At 55.1% G+C, this 22,447-nt stretch overlaps 1 protein-coding gene across 8 annotated transcripts in view; it reads right to left on the reverse strand.

Annotated features, from left to right (window-relative positions):
• Positions 1-21,653, reverse strand: part of PHRF1 (PHD and ring finger domains 1) — a 36,719-nt gene extending 15,066 nt beyond the window's left edge. For 4 of the 8 annotated variants that reach the window (XM_030801668.1, XM_030801672.1, XM_030801667.1 and 1 more), the window contains exons 1-7: positions 21,474-21,653; positions 16,287-16,401; positions 15,812-15,931; positions 9,814-10,019; positions 5,868-5,951; positions 4,684-4,802; positions 170-267 (exon numbers count right to left, since the gene is read on the reverse strand). In XM_030801668.1, coding sequence (XP_030657528.1) covers positions 170-267; positions 4,684-4,802; positions 5,868-5,951; positions 9,814-10,019; positions 15,812-15,931; positions 16,287-16,380 — 721 coding nt within the window. In that variant the 5' untranslated portion in view covers positions 16,381-16,401; positions 21,474-21,653. The remainder of the gene's footprint in view (positions 1-169; positions 268-4,683; positions 4,803-5,867; positions 5,952-9,813; positions 10,020-15,811; positions 15,932-16,286; positions 16,402-21,473) is intronic. The other 4 variants (XM_030801669.1, XM_030801670.1, XM_030801666.1 and 1 more) reach the window with 4 other exon arrangements.
• Between the last annotated feature and the right edge of the window lie 794 nt (positions 21,654-22,447).

Here is a 22,447-nt window from a genome sequence, read left to right on the forward strand (position 1 = left end):
GGTGCTCCTAACACTGAGGACCAGAACCCCCCAGCCAATGGACCCCACACACATCCCCGAGAAGACGAGCCGGAGACAGCCCTAGACGTCCTCCCGATACCGCAGCCGAACCTAACCCCGGGGACTGCAGAGCGGACAGTGCGCCTTGGGACGGGAGCAGTGTCCTTACCAGCGGCAAGGACAATGCCGGGGGCAGCGCATTCCGGGCAGAACCACTCGTTCACCGGCACCTCCTGGAGAGGGGGGTCCAAGCATTCCATGTGGTACCTACAGGAGAGAGCAGCGCCAGAGCGTCCGGGTGCTGCTCACAGCTTTCCCAAACCTCCTCAAGTGAGGGGACCACAAAGCAGGCCTCCAATGGCAACCAAGTCTGCGATGATGCATTCTGTTATGGGCTGACCTGCAACCCCCCAAAATTCCTAAGAAGCCCTAACCCCCGATGTGACAGCAGGTAGAGATGGAACCTTTTATTTATTTTTATTTTTTATTTTTTTTTGAGACAGAGTCTTGCTCTGTCACCCAGGCTGGAGTGCAGTGATGCGATCTCGGCTCACTGCAAGCTCCGCCTCCTGGGTTCACGCCATTCTCCTGCCTCAGCCTCTCCGAGTAGCTGAGACTACAGGCGCCCGCCACCACGCCCGGCTAATTTTTTTGTATTTTTAGTAGAGACGGGGTTTCATCGTGTTAGCCAAGATGGTCCTGATCTCCTGACCTGGTGATCCACCTGCCTTGGCCTCCCAAAGTCCTGGGATTACAGGCGTGAGCCACCGCGCCCGGCCTGTTTTAATTGTTTCTATCGAGCCTTCTGGGAAGGTAGTTTGGGAAGTGCTGCCACTGGTAAGAGGTATCTGTACCCCTCCAAGCAGCCGAGGCTCGGGAGTCTGTGCCAAGATCTTGAAATTTCACCCCAAAGACCCCAGACAGCCCTGAGTAAGGCAAAAACAATCATGGGAAGGGAGTCAAGCTGATGATTTCCCTGAAAATTGAGGCTGAATTCAACTGAACATAACTACCACTTACCACAGGGCTGAACTGTTCTGGGATCTAAGGTACGAGTTAAACAAGAGTAAACCCATTCTCCCAAGAATCCTGCACCTATGAGAAGGTGTCCGCTGTGTGGCCCTCACTGGGGCCATACAAGAAAGACAGGAGACAGGCATGCAGGAAGACAAGCCGACTGCCCCGGGTGCATGACACACCCTGCCAGGCCAGCACAGAGGGGCGGCGGGGGCGGTGCTCGAAGAGCCTAACTAGGTCCCCTCCTAACATCTGCTCTTATACAAGTTCTCTGGGGACAAAGGCAAGGATGAGCAGTACCTTCTTTCAAAGAATTCCAAAGTCTGAAAATGTCCAACCCACTTTCCCACCACTGAGCTCCAGCAGCCTTGGAGGAGGCTGCAGCTCACTTGAGCCCCAAGCAGAAGGCCCCTCTGCGCCCGGCAGGCACCCATCCACAGCCAGGCCAGGCCTGTGTCCCCCACGCTCATCCCCAAGAAGAGGAGACTGGCTGCAAGTTTAAATATGAGCACGGGGACAAGGAGGGCCACCAAGACCTGCCCAGCTATGGTGCAGGCACCCATGGCTCCACCCGCACAGGGAGCTTGGTGGCCCTGCTGAGAGCAGAATCACCCTGCAGCTGAAGGTGCTCAGATCTGACCTGCCCAGGGAGGGGAGGGCCACACCTAACAGGCCTCAGTGAGCCGCTGCACTGCCTCCCTGGTGAACGCACACTTTTAAATTAGATTGTAACTTAAAAAAAAAAAAAATCAGAAACTGTATCTTATTTCATGTAACGTCAGTGTATCTACAGTGTTTGTTTTGTTTTTTTGTTTGTTTTTAGTCTCTCTGGAGTGCAGTGGTGCAATCGCAGCTCACTGCAACCTCCGCCTCCCAGGTTCAAGGTATTCGCGTGCCTCAGCCTCCCAAGGATTGGGGGTTACAGGCATGAACCACCACGCCCGGCCAATTTTTATATTTTTAGTAGAGGTGGGGTTTCCCCATGTTGGCCAGGCTGGTCTCGAACTCCTGAGCTCAGGTGATCCACCTGCCTCGGCCTATTGTGATTCCAATTTGACATGAGGAACTGAGTAATTTTAGACGTGTGATTTTTAAGTCAGACGTAACTGAAAATTTAGCAGACTGCAAATAGTAACGGTATGGAAACGTTTAGAAGTATGAGAATCGTTATATTGATCGGTTTTAATGTTTTAGATCCACCAGGGTTTTTATGTACTTGCGCTGTTTTATCTGCCAAGTAATTCAAGTAGTGTAGGTAGAAAGAAAATCAATATATCAAATTTGTAAATGTAATTTATAATAAAAAATTTTAATTAAGTTGTAAACGTTCCCAAGAGCCTTGTTAGAAGGTACTACAACTAGGCTGGGCACAGTGGCTCACGCCTTTAATCTCCGCACTTTGGGAGGCTGAGGTGGGCGGATCACTTGAGCCCAGGAGTTCCACACCAGTCCGGCCAACATGGTGAAACCCCGTTTCTACCTAAAATACAAAAATTAGCCAGGTGTGGTGGCATGCGCCTGTAATCCCAGCTACTGAGGAGGCTGAGGCAGGAGAATCACCTGAACCTTGAACCGAGGTTGCAGTGACTCACTGCAGAGGTTGCAGTGACTCACTGCAGAGGTTGCAGTGACTCACTGCAGAGGTTGCAGTGACTCACTGCAGAGGTTGCAGTGACTCACTGCAGAGGTTGCAGTGACTCACTGCAGAGGTTGCAGTGACTCACTGCAGAGGTTGCAGTGACTCACTGCAGAGGTTGCAGTGACTCACTGCAGAGGTTGCAGTGACTCACTGCAGAGGTTGCAGTGACTCACTGCAGAGGTTGCAGTGACTCACTGCAGAGGTTGCAGTGAGCCGAGATGGCGCCACTGCACTCTAGCCTGGATGACGGACCAAGACTCTGCCTTGAAAAAAATCAGTAAATGAGTAAAATAAAAGCTAACGGGAAAACTAGGCTTTGTGTGTGAAAACTAGCCTACCAGCTGCCCTGGAGCCACCAGAAGGCTCACGGCCCTGGCCTGCAATGAGGGCCTTGCCCAGGATGGGGCCTGTGGCGGCCAGGACCAGGTCTCTCTATCACACCATGGCCTCTCAGGCCGTGTCCAGTGATTCCAGGCCAGCCCAGGCCCTTCCTTCACATGGCCAGGGTGACCACAGCCACAGGTAAAGAGGACCAGTCCTACACATGGGCATGGAGTACTGAGCTGCCCCTCCACCTTTTTTATTCTTTTTAAGCATTCTGCGTATATTCACGGTGTAAGTCAGTCATCAACGGCCAATAAGCACTGTGCCCAGTGCTGCAATGACCAGGCTGCTGGGATACTCAAGGCAGCAGCCCTGCCCTTCAGACTCACAGCAACCAGCTCAGCGCCTGCCGGGGCCGTTGGCAGCAGACGCTCCCAGGAACCCCAAGGAGGTGAGGACCGTCAGGGCAGAGCACTCAGGAAACTCACAAAACGTGGATTTAGGCTCAGACTCGTGAGAAAGGAGGGAAGGCCAGATGTCTGCGAATGTGAGCAGAGGCATGGCTATCTCCTGGCAGCTGGGAGCAGAGGGCAGGACCAAGCAGGGGCTGGGGACCTGGAAGGGCCGGCGGAGCACACTGCAAGGCCCCTGTACTCCCACAGGCCACAAGGAGGGTGAACTGACGACGAGACAAACGTGGTGGCCACCTGCAAGACCCCCGAGGAGGCCCCTGCAGTGTCTGCAAAAGGACAGCCAGCGATTCCTGCACCACAGCAGCGTGAGCAGAGCAGAAGCCTGAGTATCTGGCTAAGAACGAGGTGACAGGTGGGGGCACAAGCGGCCGTGGTCAAGGACGAGTCAAAGCCGGGACGACGGGACCACCCGCCCAGAGCGAAGGCCTTCACCAGGAGCCCGTCCTTGGTGCGGCTCCAGCCACACCTCCTGGCTCCGGCTGTTCCATAGTCCAAACCCTGACCCAGCTACTTCCCACCCAAGAGAAGGCTCCAGGTCGAGCAGCCTCACTGGTGCTTTCAACAAGGGAGATTTCCAGAATCCTCTCTCCATAATTTCACAGCAGAAAAATCACTCAAATCAACAAGGACAGCTCCTCGCAGGAGGCTAACGGGGAAGGGGGCATCTGCTTACAGCCAACGACACAGAGCAGGGATGAGGAGACAACAAGTGTCACAGGCTCCCGGGAAGCCAGGGCCACGCAGGGCCAGAGCAGGCGCTCTCAGCTGTGCCAGGGACAGCAGCACGTGCAGCATAACTGGACATGCACCGGAGGGTGAAGGAGGAGCAGGGTGAAAGGTGTCCTGGCTCCAAAGCAGCCAGGATGATGGACGCAGGCACAGCCACTCCTCCCCCACAAAGGCTGGGACCAGGACACGTCCCGCCCTCTGGCTGACCAGCCCCACAGCCTCCTGTCTGGCTGTTTTCTTTTTTGTCTTGATGTATTACCTGCACTTCTGTGAGCAGCCTCAGAATGTTTTTTGGGGAAAGACTGAAGTATAAATGAGTGTAACAGGAAGGCCCGCAGGTGCCTGTGGTCCGCAGGACTGAACCGTGCTGCTGAGGGTGGTGAGCACAGCTCCAGGTGCTGGGACTCAGGCTTCACAGAGCGAAGAGGCTCTGCATCCCTCCTGTGCTTGGTCCGCCTTGCGCGCAGCAGGGCACGTGTGCCAGTCCCAACCGTCCCTTACCCCGCATCGCAGCCATCGCAGAGCAAAAGCCTGTCCTCGCGGTCGCTCCTGCCGCACACCTCACAGAAGGTCGGGTCCTCCTCCTCTTCCTCACTCGCTTTGGTGTTCTCCACTGGGATCTAGGACAGAACCGCCGGTCACACATCACACAGGACCCAAACTCCCCGTGTCAATCCCCACCATGATACACAGGTAATCGAATCGACCGACTGGCTTCAGATTCCAAAGTGGGCTCAGCGCGCACACAGGGATTTTTATGTTCTCTACCATCTCAGGGTGGTGATCTAAGAGGAAAACATTCAACGGAAAGCAAAGTATGATGCATGGAAAGGAGCGGGTAAACCCTGTGGCCCCAAAGTGGAGTAATCAAGGAGGGCGAGGCAGCAGGTGCTGGACTGCCACGGAAGAGCAAGATCTGCCTCTTAAAAAAAAAAAAAAAGTCCGGGCGCGGTGGCGCACACCTGTAATCTCAGCACTTTGGGAGGCCGAGGCGGGTGGATCACGAGGTCAGGAGATCAAGACCATCCTGGCTAACATGGTGAAACCTCGTCTCTACTAAAAATACAAAAAATTAGCCGGGTGTGGTGGCGGGTGCCTGTAGTCCCAGCTACTCGGGAGGCTAAGGCAGGAGAATGGCGTGAGCCCGGGAGGCGGAGCTTGCAGTGAGCTGAGATTGTGCCATTGCACTCCAGCCTGGGCGACAGAGCGAGACTCTGTCTTGAAAAAAGAAAAAAAAAAACCAGCCGGGTGTGGTGGCTCACGCCTGTGGACCCAGCTCTCAGGAAGTTGAGGCAGGAGGATTGCTTGAGCCCAGGAGGCTGAGGCTGTAGTAAGCTGTGACTGTGCTACTGCACTCCAGCCTGGGTGAAAGAGCAAGATGGTGTCTCAAAAATAAAGAGCTCCGAGCAGATGGGCCAGAGAGCTGCTCCCAGATGTGATGGGTACAGGGTTGGGGTCGAAGGGACATCCCAGGAGCTGGCAATATCTCTGCCTCTAACCCCCAACCCGGACCCCAAACCCCCCAGACAGGGCTCATGGCCACAAGGGGCACCTGAGTTGATTTCTATGAAGCATTTAACCAACCCTCATTTCAGGAGGGCAAGCCCACTTTGGAAAGCACGCTCTGTCCCACAGGGCCGGGATAGAAGCACGGCTGGGGCCCCCACGGCAGCATCCACACTCACCTTTCTTAAGATTTTACCACCAAATTGAGCTCGAATACAAATGCACTTAAATAGAGTTCGATCAACTGGACAGGAATTGGCATTCTGTGAGAAATAAAAACAGGATCAGAATCTTGTAAATCACTTTCACTTAGAGATCAAAAATTTCTTTTACACTGAAAATCAAGTATCTGCTAAATGCCTCCGTGTGCCAGGCCCTCCACTAAGCTGCTGGCAACACAGCAGTGGAGGGAGCACAGCGAGCCTTGCCTCCCTGCGGAGCAGCTGCTAGCCCTGGCGGGGAGGGAAGAGCAGCTCCATGAACGCGTAGGATCTCAGTGACAAGTAAGAACAATAAAGGGAGGATGGACAGGCATGGGGGGGGCGGCATCGTGCACAGGCCCCTCTGCGGTGAACCCGTTCAAATCTTCTGCTAACTTTTCCAAAAGACTGTTGGACATTCATTAGTAAATTTTTAGAATTTCTTTTCATTGGCCAGCAGTGAGGGCTCACACCTGTAATCCCAGCACTTTGGGAGGCCGAGGCAGGCGGATTACCTGAGTTCAGGAGTTCGAGACCAGCCTGACCAACACGGAGAAACCCCACCTCTACTAAAAATACAAAATTAGCTAGGTGTGGTGGCGCGTACCTGTAACCCAGCTACTCGGGAGGCTGAGGCAGGAGAATCGCTTGAACCCAGGAGGTGGAGGTTGTGGTGAGCCGAGATGGCGCCACTGCACTCCAGCCTGGGTGACAAAAGCCAAACTCCATCTCAAAAAAAAAATTTATTTTCACAGCATGGATAACAGTCAGGTATGCATTGCAAATTTATTTTTGCCTTTATTAATAGTGTTCTGACCTACATAAGATCTTTATGTTGGTTTTATTAAGGTACACCATACACAGGAAAACACTGATTTTAACTGAATAATTCAATCGGCTCTGACACATGTACGACCTGCAGAGTCCCCACCCTGGTCTTTGGGCCCTTCCCGCTCCCACCTGGGTGTGGTTAGGTCTTCCCGGGGTTTCTGAGGATTGGAGTTGCAGCATGGACTCCGCTCACGGCATTCTGCCCTCCCTAGCACTGAAGAGACACGGCCACACAAATGGCCCACGTGTCCATTCCCCTGTGAACATCGACGGACGTGTCTTGGTGTGGGCGCACCTCTGTTTATCTTGGGTAAACACCCAGGAATACATGTGCCTTTGAGGTTGTACGTGTGACACCCCCGCCTCTGGAGTCTGGGGTGCCCTCCTACCCACCAGCTCAAGGGGCGTGCGGCAGCACCTCCCATGGTGGGACTGGGGTTCCCAGAGGAGCCCTGCTGCAGAACCCCGCACGCTCCGTGCCCGTTTGCACACACTCTCTCAGGCTGAGCCCCGCACGCTCCGTGCCCGTTTGCAGACACTCTCTCAGGCTGAGCCCCGCACGCTCCGTGCCCGTTTGCAGACAGTCTCTCAGGCTGAGCCCCGCACGCTCCGTGCCCGTTTGCACACACTCTCTCAGGCTGAGCCCCGCACGCTCCGTGCCCGTTTGCAGACACTCTCTCAGGCTGAGCCCCGCACGCTCCGTGCCCGTTTGCAGACACTCTCTCAGGCTGAGCCCAACAAGCTCCATGCCCGTTTGCAGAAATTCTCTCAGATTTTTTAGGAAATCCTTCCCTTTTATCACAGAGCTATCCGTGCTTTCTTTTCCAAGTTTCAGTTTTGCTTTCTAATTCGAGATCTTGAATCCATCCAGCATCGTGTGCTGTGAGCAGCCCCCAGCTGATCTGCCCCACAGGCACCGCCTGTCTCCCCCTGAGTATGTCCAGGTCTATTTCAGGCCCCTGCAAAACCCCTGGGACTGGTTTCTATTCCTGGACTGATTCCAGTTTAATCACTGTAGTTTTATAAATCATAATATCCAGTAGGCAATTTCTCCCCTTTTCAAAGCTATCGTGGCAATTCTTGGTGCCTTCCTGTCCTCCTGTGTTGACTTCACAACACATCAAGCGCCCTGAACTCCTGCTGGGAAGGACGGAATCAGCATCCCCGCCCTCTCTACGGAGCAAGACGTCTCAAAAGGGAAGGGGCCTTGCTTCATTCAGTCACAGCTGTTAGAAAAGCTCTTTAAATGTCTTACACTTCTCTTTATGACTTATTTCTAAACACAATTTTAATCTTTATTAACCTCGTATCCAGTAATCTTGCTAAGCAGCATTCTAACAGTTCATTTGTAAGACTTCTTTTTTTTTTTTTTTGAGACAGTGTCTCGCTCTGTCGCCAGGCTGAAGTGCAGTGGCGCAATCTCAGCTCACTACAACCTTCAACTCCCAGGTTCAAGTGATTCTCCTGCCTCAGCCTCCCAAGTAGCTGGGACTACAGGCACGTGGTACCATGCACAGATAATTTCTGCATTTTTAGTAGACACAGGGTTTCACCATGTTGGCCAGGATGGTCTTGATCTCTTGACCTCATGATCCACCCACCTCGGCCTCCCGAAGTGCTGAGATTACAGGCGTGAGCCACCGCGCCTGGCCCCATTTGTAAGATTTCTATACCAACAAACTTGTTTGCAAATGCCCTCTCCTGCCCAATACTTATCTAATAAATGTCAGACAGAAAATACACAGCAAACACTGTATCTTGTTCCTCAATTTAAATGAAAGCTTCACTTCCCAAAAGAAAAATCTACAAAAAAATAAATAAATAAAAATGGCTGGGTGTGGTGGCTCATGCCTATAATCCCAGCACTTTGGGAGGCCGAGGCGGGCAGATCACCTGAGGTTGGGAGTTCAAGACCAGCCTGACCAACATGGTGAAACCCTGTCTCTACTAAAAATACAAAATTGCCCTAGCGTGGTGGCAGGCACCCGTAGTCCCAGCTACATGGGAGGCTGAGGCAGGAGAATCACTTGAACCTGGAAGGTGGAGGTTGTGGTGAGCCAAGATCGCGCCATTGCACTCCAGCCTGGGCGACAAGAACAAAACTCCGTCTCAAAAAAAAAAAAAAAAAAAAAAAGGAAAATCTAAGCCTGAATCTACTGTGGGCTGTGGACCCACCACAACAGAACAGGAACAGGAAGTACCAGAGCCAGACTTTGGGTGAGGTCACAGCCTGCCACCACCAGCAGCATGAGCAATGTCTGGGTCCTGCTTCAAACTAAGCATACAGGCAATTTTCAGCTACTCAGTGAAACAGAACAGGAGGACCCAATCACTAGGAACCCTGGGCAAGGTCACGGTCCTGAGGAGAGCCGGGGACAGCACGGGCTGCCGGTACAATCGCAGGGAGGGGAGGGAGTCAAGAGTCAAGAGGTAGCGGTGTCGGAGCTGAACCCTGAGTACAGAGGCCGGGGACTCATTAGTCACCCTCCTGAGTACAGAGGCCGGGGACCCGTGAGTCGTCCTCAGACTGCAAGCTCTACTTTTCTGACATTTTTCACAATAAAGTATTCAGAAAGGGAGGGGCGAGCTGACTGCTTCTAAAAGTTCATTTTGAAATATAAAATACATTGCACGTTTACAGTAAACTCTATTCACCTGTTTTAAGGACAGTCCCTTCTGATGCTGGCTATTGTGACTGAGTGCCAAATCGTACCGGTGTTTTCTGTATCAACTGAGAGAACCACATGTCAAGGCAGCAAAGTGCCCATGCACCACAGCACACCTGCCTCTGGCTCGCAGGCCAAGATGGCCCCTACGTCAACCAGGGTTTCTGCAGCTGGTCCCGGGAGACCCACGGCCATCCTCTCTCCTGCCCCTGACCGATACACCACAAACGCCTCACATGAGCTCCCCACACCCCCAAGAGCCATGATGCTCGCAAAGCAAAGGTCAAGCCAGACTCAATCCTGTGGCCCCAGGGTCAGCCACAGAGCAGACAGCTAGAACCTCACAAGAGGCTGAACACAGGCTGGGTCACCTATAAACAGGGAGGCCATCCTGAAGGGAGGAAGAACCCAACCAGAGGTGAACTCACCTTGGACCATTCGACAATGCAGTCCAGGCAGAAGTAATGGGCACAGTTCTCCGGCGTCCCCACGGCCTGGTCTCTGAATGTGTTGAGACAGATTGGGCAGCTCTCTGCATCATCATCAGAATTAAAAGAGCCGGCAGCTTTCAGTTTCCCCTGAGTACCTGCCACCGCCAGCAATGTCTCCCTGTCGTCTTCAGAATCCTCGGAACCTGGAGAGGAAACATGCCAGCTGGTGCAAGCAGGACTGGCAGCGTGAACTGCCACACTGGAGGCAAGTGGGCCCAGGCTGCGCTCAGGACACCAGGTCTGCAATGCAGAGCCCACCTTCCCGTGGGCTCCTGCCACTTACCTCCACGTCCACGCTCAGCGCATCCACAACCCCAGGAGCCCTGCCCCGCACCTAACCTGAAGCCTCGGGTGCCCTGCACCGAGGGGTGGGAAGCTGAGTGTCCTGAGTGCCAGACCAGCTCCTCTAAGCTGAGCCTGGGGCTGAGGCAGACCTCGAGAGGCAGGGCAGCCCTGGGGCGCAGCACAGGTCCCAGAGACCATCAGGTTCATTTCGGAGCCTCCAAGCGAGCCCCTCAGTGAAGCAGCCCCCTGACAGCAGCCCCCGTTTCCAACGCCCCCTTCTCAAAGCATGAGGACCACAAACCATCTGCCCGCGGACAGGACTTCCTTCTGAGGTTGCCTGTTCCTCCTCCCTGTGGGAGGCAGAGCACAGGCTCCTAACTGGGCCACTGACCGCAACTGTTCTGGCCAATTCAGAGTGGTTCTGAGGCTACGCCTTGACCAGCAGGGAGAGGGAGATGCTCTGAGTTCAACACGGCAGAGCCCATACGTGCACTGCTATTTTCTTTCCACCAAACTGCACTGAAACAACGCTAAAGTAAACAGAACACAAGTTCACACGGGAAGAGGAGCAGACTAGGTATGGGTGGCAGGTTGCTCCTCAGCCCCGAGACCCTCCCGGATCCACGCGCGTGGGCAGGACCCTGCCAGCACTGGGGCATCACTCCCAGGACCCTCTGTTATCTGGCAAAGGGAAAGTCACAATCAGAACAGGAATTTACACTGTTGAAGAGGCTGGGAGAAGTGAGAGCTGCAAGGGAGACAGCAGAATAGTTTTAAGTTTTTATCTTTCATGTTAAGAGTTAAAGAGCTAGTGGCTGGGCGCGGTGGCTCACGCCTGTAATCCCCGCACTTTGGGAGGCCGAGGCGGGCGGATCACGAGGTCAGGAGATCGAGACCATCCTGGCTAACACGGTGAAACCCTGCCTCTACTAAAAATACAAAAAATTGGTGGGCATGGTGGCTCAAGCCTGTAATCCCAGCACTTTGGGAGGCTGAGGCAGGAGGATCACCTGAGGTCAAGAATTTGAGACCAGCCTGGCCAACATGATGAAACCTCGTCTCTACAAAAAATACAAAAATTGCCGGGTGTGGTGGTGTGTGCCTGTAATCCCAGCTACTCGGGAGGCTGAGGCAGGAGAATCGCTTGAACTTGGAAAGTGGAGGTTGTAGTGAGCCTAGACTGCACCACTGCCCTCCAGCCTGGGCGACAGAGCAAGACTCCGTCTCAAAAAAATAAACAAATAAGTAAATAAAAATACAAAAAATTAGCTGGACGCGGTGGCAGACGCCTATAGTCCCAGCTACTTGGGAGGCTGAAGCAGGAGAATGGCGTGAACCCGGGACGCAGGGCTTGCAGTGAACTGAGATTGCGCCACTGCACTCCAGCCTGGGCAACAGAGCGAGACTCCACCTCAAAAAAAAAAAAAAAAAAAAAAGAGTTGAAGAGCTACTGCCTCAAGCTAGAAAGAGCTACTGCCTCAAGCTGGAAAAGGCAGTGTAACAAGTGATTTCCAGCAGGAAACAACCAGGGTGGGAAAAGCAATGAGAATGAAAGCTTCTAGGCCCCAGCAACACGGGCCTTGCCCGTGGAATAACTCCCTCCTCAACATGTTTCCCACCAGTTAGGGACCCACTGGTTACTTCTTCACATTTAAAAAACGGTCCTGGCCAGGCGCAGTGGCTCACGCCTGTCATCCCAGCACTTGGGAGGCCAAGGCGGGTGGATCACCTGAGGTCAGGAGTTCGAGACCAGCCTGGCCAACATGGTGAAACCCCATCTCGAATAACAATTACCTGTAATAAAAATTACCCAGGTGTGGTGGTGCGTGCCTGTAATCTGAGTTACTTGGGAGGCTGAGGCAGGAGAATCACTTGAACCCGGGAGGCGGAGGGTGCACTGAGCCGAGATCGCGCCACTACACTCTAGCCTGGGCACCAAGAGTGAAACTCGGTCTCAAAAAAAAAAAAAGCCCTGGAGAAATAAAGAGAAGTGTTCACTGAAGCTCTGCACACACTGGCTATCCCAACACCTCTCCAGTGCCTTCCCATGCCCTTCCTTCAGGGCGCTCAGCCCTCAGGGGCTCCAGGTCTCCGTAAACCTTGTCTCTTCGCAGCCCCCCGCCCTGGCCTGCCACCCCTGCCCGGCCACCTCCTCCTGCCCCTCAGGTGGCAGCTTGCATTCTCCGGAAGCCTCTCCCCACCCCAGGTCCGTGGAGCCTGTCCCTTCCCTGGACGCCCGCAGCTCTCAGTGTTCGCGACCCTGTCCCCCAGCTGCTGTATGACGCACTGTGTTTGCTGCTGGACACGGTGGGGGCCCTGCTGAGGCTCCACCACCTTCACTCCAGCCCCCAACCCAGAGTCTCTGGCATCCAATGTGCCCTCAGGATCTCAAGGACAGAGTCACCTGGTGGCCCTGACGGCCCACGCTTTCAGCCCCGGCAATGCCAGAGCCGCTGCGGAGACCTGCTACAGACGAACCAGAGCCCTAACCCAATGCTGGGAGTGAGCAGGGGAGCCCCTTGGGACCTGCAGACCCAGCAGACGCGCAGAGCACGTGCAGAGCTAAACACAGAACTCTGGAAGGACACGGCCAACACACATTGGCTCAGGCCATGAGTGCCATTCCCTCACCAACAGTCTCAAATAGGAGGGTTACCTTCTGGAACATTCTAACCCTGATAAACACAGGGCTATGCGGAAAGACTGCGACACACAGATCTCAGTAGCCACTTGAGGACCACAGATTTTCCAGCCCAAGAGTGATGTCAGAAGGAAAGCAGTGGAAAGGCAAAGTTCTGAGGCTGAGCTCGGCCTCCCTCTGAGGAAGCAACCACAGTGGGGCCGGGGCAGGGCCACCTCCTTGGTGGCCTCACAGGCTGTGCACCACCAAGGGTGACGGCAACAGAGGACAGGAAGGAGGTACCACCAGCGCACCCCACGGACTTGTCTCCCCTTTGTTTGAGACACCATCTCGCTCCATCATCCAGGCTGGAATGCAGCCTCGACTTCCTGGGCTCAAGGGTCCTCCCACCTCAGCCTCCTGCGTAGTTGAGACCATAGGCCTGGGCCACCACACCCAGCCCAGACTTGCCCTTTAAAGTATTGTTCTCTCAAAAGAAGTTCAAAGGCACAACCATCAGCCAATTGTAAGTGAGCTGAGAATTTTTTTTCTTTTTGAGACAGTCTTGCTCTGTGGCCAGGCTGGAGTGTGGTGGCGTGATCTCAGCTCGCTGCAGCCTCGACCTCTTGGGCTCAGGCAATCCTCCAACCTCAGCCTCCTGAGTAATGGGGATTACAGGTATGCACCACCGTACCCAGCTAATTTTTGTGGGGTTTTTTTTGTTTGAGACGGAGTCTCGCTCTGTTGCCCCGGCTGGAGTGCAGTGGCATGATCGTGGCTCACTGCAAGCTCCGACTCCCGGGTTCAAGCAATTCTCCTGCCTCAGCCTCCCGAGTAGCTGGGATTACAGGCGCATGCCAACACGCCTGGCTAATTTTTCTATTTTTAGTAGAGACGGGGTTTCACCATGTTAGCCACGATGGTCTCGATCTCCTGACCTCGTGATCCGCCCGCCTCAGCCTCCCAAAGTGCTGGGATTACAGGCATGAGCCACCACACCTGGCCAATTTTTGTATTTTTTGTAGAGATGAGGTCTTGCTATGTTGTCCAGGCTGGTCTTGAACTCCTGATCTCGTGATCCGCCCGCTTCACCATCCCAAAGTACTGGGATTACAGGCGTGAGCACCGTGCCCAGCCAGCCAGAATTTCGTTTTCTTCGTTTGAGATGGAGTCTCACTCTGTCGCCCAGGCTGGAGTGCAATGGCATAATCTCTGCTCACTGCAACCTCCGCCTCCTGGGTTGAAGCCATTCTCCTGTCTCAGCCTCCCAAGTAGCTGGGATTACAGGCATGTACCACCACGCCCGGCTAATTTTTTGTATTTGTAGTATAGAGGGGGTTTCACCACGTTGGCCAGGCTGGTCTCGAACTCCTGACCTCACGTTATCCACCTGCCTTGGCCTCCTGAAGTGCTGGGATTACAGGCACGAGCCACTGTGCCCAGCCTGAATTTCTTAATAAAATCATAAAATCACACAATGCATCTGTCAGCTCTCTTAGGAGTTCTGTTCAGATGAGAAAATGAACTACAAGAGGGTCAGGAGGTCCCAGGCTACAGCAAACCCCAGGTCACACTAAACCCATCCTGTACCTATCTGTTGATGGCATGCCTTTGTCAGGGTGTGGGGGGCAGGAGGTTGCCAGGATCTTTCTTCTCCTTCCACGGGGAGTTCCAGTCCGGTTACATTCTCCCCAAAACACCACAGCTCATGTTGTTCAGTGTTCTCAGACATTTTAATTTTTTGCCCTCAACAGAGAAGAGACCTATTACGTTGTCAAATTGAACTTCAAAATGAAGGACTACAGCCAGGCGTGGGGGCTCACGCCTGTAATCCCAACACTTTGGGAAGCTGAGGTGGGCAGATCACGAGGTCAGGAGTTTGAGACCAGCCTGGCCAACGTGGTGAAACCCCGTCTCTACTAAAAATACAAAAAATTAGCCAGGCATGGTGGCAGGCGCCTAAAATCCTGGCTACTCGGGAAGCTGAGGCAGGAGAATTGCTTGAGCCCAGGAGGCGGAGGTTGCAGTGAGCCAAGATTGCATCACTGCACTCCAGCCTAGGCAACAGAGCAAGACACCGTCTCAAAAAAAAAAAAAAAAAAAAAAAAAAAAAAGAAAAGAAAAGAAAGGCCAGGTGTGGTGGCTTACACCTGTAATCCTAGCACTTTGGGAGGCCAAGGCAGTCGGATCACAAGGTCAGGAGATTGAGACCATCCTGGCTAATGCAGTGAAACTCCGTCTCTACTAAAAATACAAAAAATTAGCCAGGCGTGGCCGGGCGCAGTGGCTCACGCTTGTAATCCCAGCACGTTGGGAGGCCAAGGCGGGCGGATCACGAGGTCAGGAGATCGAGACCACGGTGAAACCCCGTCTCTACTAAAAATACAAAAAAAAAAAAAAAAAAAAAATTAGCCAGGCGTAGTGGCAGGCGCCTGTAGTCCCAGCTACTCGGGAGGCTGAGGCAGGAGAATGGTGTGAACCCAGGAGGCGGAGCTTGCAGTGAGCCGAGATCGCGCCACTGTACTCCAGCCTGGGTGACAGAGTGAGACTCTGTCACAAAAAAAAAAAAAAAAAAAAAAAAAAAAAAGGAGGACTATAGGCCAGGCACAGTGGCTCACTTGAGGTCAGGAGGAGTTCCAGACCAGACGGTGAAACCCCGTCTCTACTAAAGATACAAAAAGTAATTAGACAGGTGTCATGGTGCGTGCCTGTAATCCCAGCTACTCACAAGGCTGAGCCAGGAGAATCACCTGAACCCAGGAGGCAGAGGTTGCAGTGAGCTGAGATGGCACCACTGCAATCCAGCTTGGGCAACAGAGCGAGACCCTGTCTCAAAAAAAAAAAAAAATGAAGGACTACAAATAAAGTGAGGCGTCACCACAGCTGAAGACGAGGCCTCACTGCAGGTGACCGCGGGGACATGGCCAGCTGCGATGACGACAGCACTCTCACGGAGGATGTGTTATAAAAGGCTGTCCCCATCACGACAAGAGGAAACACAGGAGCCGGCGTGAACACCAGCTGTCTCACCAGATCTGTCTTCCAGGTCTTCCTCCTCAGACGCCCCCTCGTCTTCTCCGTCTGTGCCGTCTCCATGCTCGCTGTCGCTGTCGTCCCCAGAGTCCCCACTGCTGCCCTCGCTGCTTTCTTCTAGACACCAGGGTGAGACACAGGCCGCAGGGCGGCGTCAAGACCACGTGGCAGATAGCAGGGTTGCTTTGCACAGGCACAGAGGCGTCAGGAGCACCTGCCAAATGGCTAAGGGCTTCCCCAGGGCCGGCAAGGTGGGGGCACAAGCAAGGAAAGGGAACATCTTTTTGTTCAACATTTGTGTTGTTTGCATTAAAAATAAAACAAAAGAATATACTACTTCCGCAATTTAAAATCAAAGCATAATTTTCTTAGATTGAAAGTTGACAAGTGACACACACAGATGACCTCCAAAGGGAAACACCAGGCACCCTGCTCCTCCTGGGGACGCCCTACCCGGCGCTGGGCAGCTCACCAAAGTCACCTGCCGGGTCCGCAGGGCCGACCTGTGGGCATCCATCCGGCCCTGGGCTCCGGGCCACAGGCTCATCCAGGCTGTCGTCATCCATTGCTGCACATTGAGCTCAGCTCTGAAAGAAAGCAGAGCCAGGGAACTTCCAAACTGTCCCAGGCTGCAAAGAACCCTCTGAAGAGTGATGACCTCTCCCCACAGGCCACATCCCCGTGTCACATCCACCGCCACAGCACGTGAAGGGTGAGCCCTAAGATATCACCCACAGAACAACCCTCACCAGTATCCCCACAGGCCACATCCCCGTGTCACATCCACCGCCATAGCACGTGAAGGGTGAGCCCTAAGATATCACCCACAGAACAACCCTCACCAGTAAGCTTTGCACATGATTCACATTTACAGAGCTACCTGTAAAGCCAGATCCCAGCTGGCCACTCTACCAGGACAGAAAAAAAAAATTTGTTTTTAACTAAAAAACAAAAAAAAAATAGGTCACATCTGTAACCCCAGTACTTTGGGAGGCGGAGGTGGGCGAATTACCTGAGGTCAGGAGTTTGAGACCAGCCTGACCAACATGGAGAAACCCCATCTTTACTAAAAATATAAAATTAGGCCAGGCATAGTTGCTCACGCCTGTAACCCCAGCACTTTGAGAGGCCGAGGCAGGCGGATTGCCTGAGGTCGGGAGTTGGAGAACAGCCTGGCCAGCATGATGAAACCCTGTCTCTACTAAAAATACAAAAATTAGCCAGGCGTGGTGGCGGGCGCCTGTAATCCCAGCTACTCAGGAAGCTGAGGCAGGAGAATCGCTTGCACCCGGGAGGCGGAGGTTGCAGTGAGCCGAGATCGCGCCACTGCACTCCAGCCTGGGCAACAGAACAAGACTCCGTCTCAAAAAAAAAAAGGAAAATTAGCTGGACGTGGTGGTGACCGCCTATAATCCCAGCTACTCGGGAGGCTGAGGCAAAAGAATCACTTGAACCTGGGAGATGGGGGTTGCAGTGAGCCAAGATCGCGCCACTGCACACCAGCCTGGGCAATAAGAGCAAAATTCCGTCTCAAAAAACTGCAACGCTCCTGAGGAATCACAACATCATATACGAACAAAATGGCCTCGTCCTGAGCTGAGGCAGAGCCGGGCTTTATCAGGTGGGCACAAGAGGGGCCTCGGTGACACGTAGGGTGCTCTCCCTGCCAAGGCTGGCCACTGTTGGGATGCCCAGAGGCTCCTCTGACCGCACCCCAACCCCATCCACCAGGGTGCTGCTGAGTCCCCAGTGGTACCCAGAGCTGAGGAGGCAGAAGGCACACAGGCCAGGCCCACCCCTCGGCTCCCAAGGCCACTTGCTCAAGGCACTGACCTGTCAGCCGGGACCCCTGCCCTTCCCACTCTGCAAGGTCACTGTGAAGCCACACAAGACCCAGTACAAAGCCTTGGGAAATCTAGTTGGACACGCTCCTCCTTCCACACCAGGGCCTCAAACTTTGGTCCCAGATAAGGAAGGAGATATGTGCACATGGTTCATTTCTCATCAGTGCTATTCACTTGTTTCCCAGGCGACCCTTGGAGGAAAGGCCTGTCCTAGGACAGTGAGTCAGGAATCCAGCGAGGCAATGAAGCCGGCCCTGCAGCACTCTGTTTCCCACCAGGTCCGAGCTCCACCCATGGTCAGAGGAAAGCGCATCGCACAAGAGGCTGGGAAGTAGGGGGCCAGAGCTGCCCTCCAGTTCAGGGCCTCCTCGCATTGGAGCTCAGCTCCCACCACCACTGTGGGCTGCACATGTACCACAGCAACAGGGGAAAGGGGCTGTCAGCGCCACTGCTATCCGGAAACCCCCGGACAACAAACCCTAGTGGGGCTCAGAGACCAGGAAGGCCTCACTTCCCATCTGACAAGACAGTGCAAAACCCTAGATTCTAAGTTGATGTGTTATAAAACAGTGAAGAATGTCAACTCTATCAAACTGTCAACTGCCATATATTACTACTGCCTGGAAACAGCAATTGTAGAAATGGTTTTGCCAAATTAGTAATTAACCTTCCTTCTACCTGCCGCCCTAAGGTGAAGACAACTGGTCATGATCCCCGCTCAAGGGAGTCTGCAGCCCTGCTGCTTGGTGGACCCAGCAACTCCGCAGAGACGCCCTGCTTGTCCCGCACCTGAATCCTAGAGACACTGGCTCTGAGAGACACACAAGGGCCACAGCCCATCCAGGAGGATGACCCCTCTCCCATAGCATGCACTGAGACCTAGCAGTGACCACAGTTCTCAGATAAGAGGACCTTAACTCCCTGGCAATAGCTGTGACCACCCTGACAACAGACCCCACATCTTCCCGGGACGCCTGCTCCAACACCTACCCTGCCCCTACTTTGTGCAGCACAAGGCGAATGCAGTCCCTGCCCTGGAGAAACATATCTGAAAGAGGGAGGCAGACTCTCTCACATGAATCTACCAGGGAACACTTCAAAGAGACCACCTAAGAGACAACAGAGGAGGGCTGGGGAAGGAGCAGGGCTGGGGGGAGGAGCAGGGCTGGGGAAGGAGCAGGGCTGGGGGGGAGGAGCAGGGCTGGGGGGGAGGAGCAGGGCTGGGGGGGAGGAGCAGGGCTGGGGGGAGGAGCAGGGCTGGGGGGAGGAGCAGGGCTGGTGGAGTCCCAGGGTCCAACTGCCCCGAGTGCATATCCTCACTTGATGATATATTTCACATAGAAAGTGAAAAATGTGAATCGGCAGCCGGGCGCGGTGGCTCACGCTTGTCATCCTAGCACTTTGAGAGACCAAGGCAGGCAGACTGCCTGAGCTCAGTAGTTCATGACCAGCCTAGGCAACACAGTGAAATCCCGTCTCTACTAAAATACAAAAAATGAGCCGGGCATGGCGGCGTGCGCCTGTAGTCCCAGCTACTCTGGAGGCTGAGGCAGGAGAATTGCTTGAACCTGGCAGGCGGAGGTTGCAGTGAGCTGAGATCGTGCTACTACATGCCACTGGGCGACAGAGCGAGACTCGGTCTCAAAAAAAAAAAAAAAAAAAAAAAAAATGTGAATCAGCCAGGCGCGGTGGCTCATGCCTGTAATCCAAGCACTTTGGGAGGCTGAGGCAGGCAGCTCACTTGAGCCTGCAAGTTATGAGACCAGCCTGGGCAACATGGCAAAACTGTTTAAAAAACCAGCTAGGTGTGGTGGAAACCGCCTGTAGTCCCAGCTGCTCGGGAGTCTGAGGTGCAAAGATCACTTCAGCTCAGGAGGTCGAGGCCGCAGTGAGCCATAGTATGTGAACAAACAGCTCCTGGCTTCTCCCTTGATGCACTGAGATTGGGGACCACCTCCAAGGGTTAGGTGGGGTGACAGGCAATGGCAGGGCCTGCCCCAGGGCTGCCAGAAGAGATCAGTGAGGCCGTGTGGGGTTTGGCACATAGGAGCTGGCCAGAAATACCAGCTCAGGTATAAGGCTGAACTTTGCGAGTCCGTGCACCTGTGGGGCTAAGTCCTGAGGCCTTTGAACTTTACCACAGCTGGTGAGGGAAGATTCCACAGGCCTCTTACACTCCTCCACCACAGCAACAGGAAGGTTCATATTATGTGAGGCTGAACAACATCCTTCCTGGATATCACACAACAGTAACCAGGGGCTATTTTGCCAGAGAACACAAAATAACCCTGGAAGCCTCCGCAGGTACCCTCTGGCACAAGCACCAGGCACAAGACATTCTGGGACCACCAAGGAACCTGTAGTCAGGATGCTGGGTTAATGGGGGCCCCTAGCTTAGGACCTCCTGGTTGCACCAGCGGCTCCAACTCCAACACATCTTCCCTTCCCCATACCCACCTCTGCCATGTCCCAGGCCACAGGCCAGGAAGCCATTTCTGCAGAAAAGACCACAGCCCTTCCCAGCTGCTGGCCACCTTCGGCTGGGCTAGCAGAGCTCTGGGGTGGAGGGACCACTGTGGCTCTCCTGCTTGGCCTCCAGATTTGGGGGATTAAAGGGGAAAAGAGAAAACTGGAAAGGCTATTTCTCTCTCTTTTCGAATTCAGGGGAACCAATGCATTGGCCATCCCAACTGTTACTAAGGAATGAAAAGGGCCTCTGGTGTCCGGGGTGCCTGCAACCCCGTTCCGTGCCAGTCCCGGAACCTGAGTGCCCATCCCAGGCACTGAACAAGCCTGCAGCCAAGTCCAACATCTCAACTCAGGCCGACTTTTATTCTTGTATTCACCATCTGCTGTATCAGCTAGGGTAACTCAAAATTGTCAACTGCAATGGAAGTCAAAAAGGCACGCACAAAGGTCTCCGCGAGCCCGAGATGAACACAGCGCTGCTGAGGGCCAAGGCCAGGCTTGTCAGGGCCATGATGCTGAGGTGTCATCCATCCACTAGTACTCTGACTTAACATTCTTCCAATAAGAAAGAAAACCGAATAGTCCAGGAGAGAGATCAAGTATGCCAAACCCTGCCAAACCCGAAGTCAAACCTCAGCTCGGCCGCAGAGCCTGTCCAGTGACCACCGGCCAGAACGTGGTTCACCCAGCTGACTGCTGTTCTGCTGCTGTCGAAACAAGCACATAAACTCCGAAGAAGGGGTAACACAAGCCTCGTCAAAAGGAGCATGGTAGGAGTCGGGGCTGGCGCGGATCCCCGGCCGCCGGCCCTGCCCCTCCCCGGCTGTGTGGCGCTCGTCAGTTACTTAGCGTTTCTGGGCTCCAATCCCCTCATCTGTAAAACGGGAACAATGCCTACTCCTGAGAGGCTGTTGTGAGCACTGCAAGAGTTAAGGAATAGGAAAACTGCCAGCCACACAGGCCTGTGGACATGCAGACAAAGCCAGAAGCCCACGAAGGCAACCATGCACAGGGGCTGGAAACAAGGCAGCGAAGTCACAGCTCTCTCCCAAACGCGACAGGGCGGACTCGCAGCGGGCACGAGCGTGGGTGCCACAGGGCGAGGCGGGTGGGCTCTCGCCGCGTCCCTGCAAGCCCAGGACGTCCGCCCGCAGGCCACGGGCCTCCCAGTCTCGGCGGGGCCTCCCGGCGCGCGCGCGCGCGTGCGCCCGCCCTCCCGGCCCGCGGCCAGCGCGGCGCAGGCCTCGCCCCGCGGTGCAGGCCGCAGACAAAGCGCGTGGCGCCCATAGGCGGCCCGCGGCCTGGAGGAGCAGGGGCCCCAAGGCCGGCGCGGCCGCCGCACGTACCCGGAAACCTCGCGTCCCGCAGCCGCTCCTGAGCGCTCGCCGCCGCTGCCCGACCGAGAGTCGCTGCTAGGCCCGGCCGCCGCCGCCGCCGCCGCCGCCGCCGCCGCCGTACGCTCTTCGACCCGGAAGTGCACGGCGCCTCTTCCGGGTCCCTCCAGTCCTGCCCGTTGACTGGAACCACTGGGACCAGAGCGGGAAAGAAATGAGTGATGTGAGGAAGGTGCCACTCCTTGCAGCCGGGGGTCTCGAGGCGTTCAAATGACCTCCCTTCCACCTTGGAAACACTGTTTAATGCAGGACTGCCGCCCAGGGATACCAGTATCCTGGAAGAGCTCGTACTGTTTAACCCGCGACCGTGGGCTGGTCCAGGCCCTCCCCCCCGCGGGCGGGACAGCTGGTACCGCCCGGATCTCCGCCCACCGCCCAGAGCGAATGGGAGCTGCTTCCTGTATGTCAGCTCCGCCCCCACGCTCGCAGCCCCGTCCCTCCTCGGGCCCGCAGCCCCACCCCGCCCCCACGCACGTAGCCCCGCCCCACGCACGTAGCCCCGCCCCACGCCCGCAGCCCCGCCCTGCCTCGGGCCCACGGCCCCGCCCCCACTCTCGCAGCCCCGCCCCCCGCCCTCAGCTCCTCCCCAGCCCCGCGCGCGGCGCGAGCAGCTGAGGAGGACAGTCCTGGAGTCCCCTGCTACCAGCGCCGCGCTCCTCTGACCGAACACTGCCGGAGCCCTCCGTGAGCCGGCTATTCCAGCCCAGCCCCGCTTCCGCCTGTCCCGCAGCAGGCGCGGTGAATCGTGCGCGCTGGCGGACGAGGCGGGCTCGGCAGGACGCGGCCGTGCCGTCCCATGTGGATTTGGCTCCGGGTTGTCCTGAGGATGCCGCGCAGAAGCCGTCCGGGCCTCGGGACGCAGGCCTTCGTGGCTGCAGCGCACCCGGGGAGGCTCCGGGGATCCCGAGCAGGCGCGGGCTCGCGAG

This window comes from Nomascus leucogenys, chromosome 21 (assembly GCF_006542625.1).
Source record: "Nomascus leucogenys isolate Asia chromosome 21, Asia_NLE_v1, whole genome shotgun sequence".
NCBI lineage: Eukaryota > Metazoa > Chordata > Mammalia > Primates > Hylobatidae > Nomascus > Nomascus leucogenys.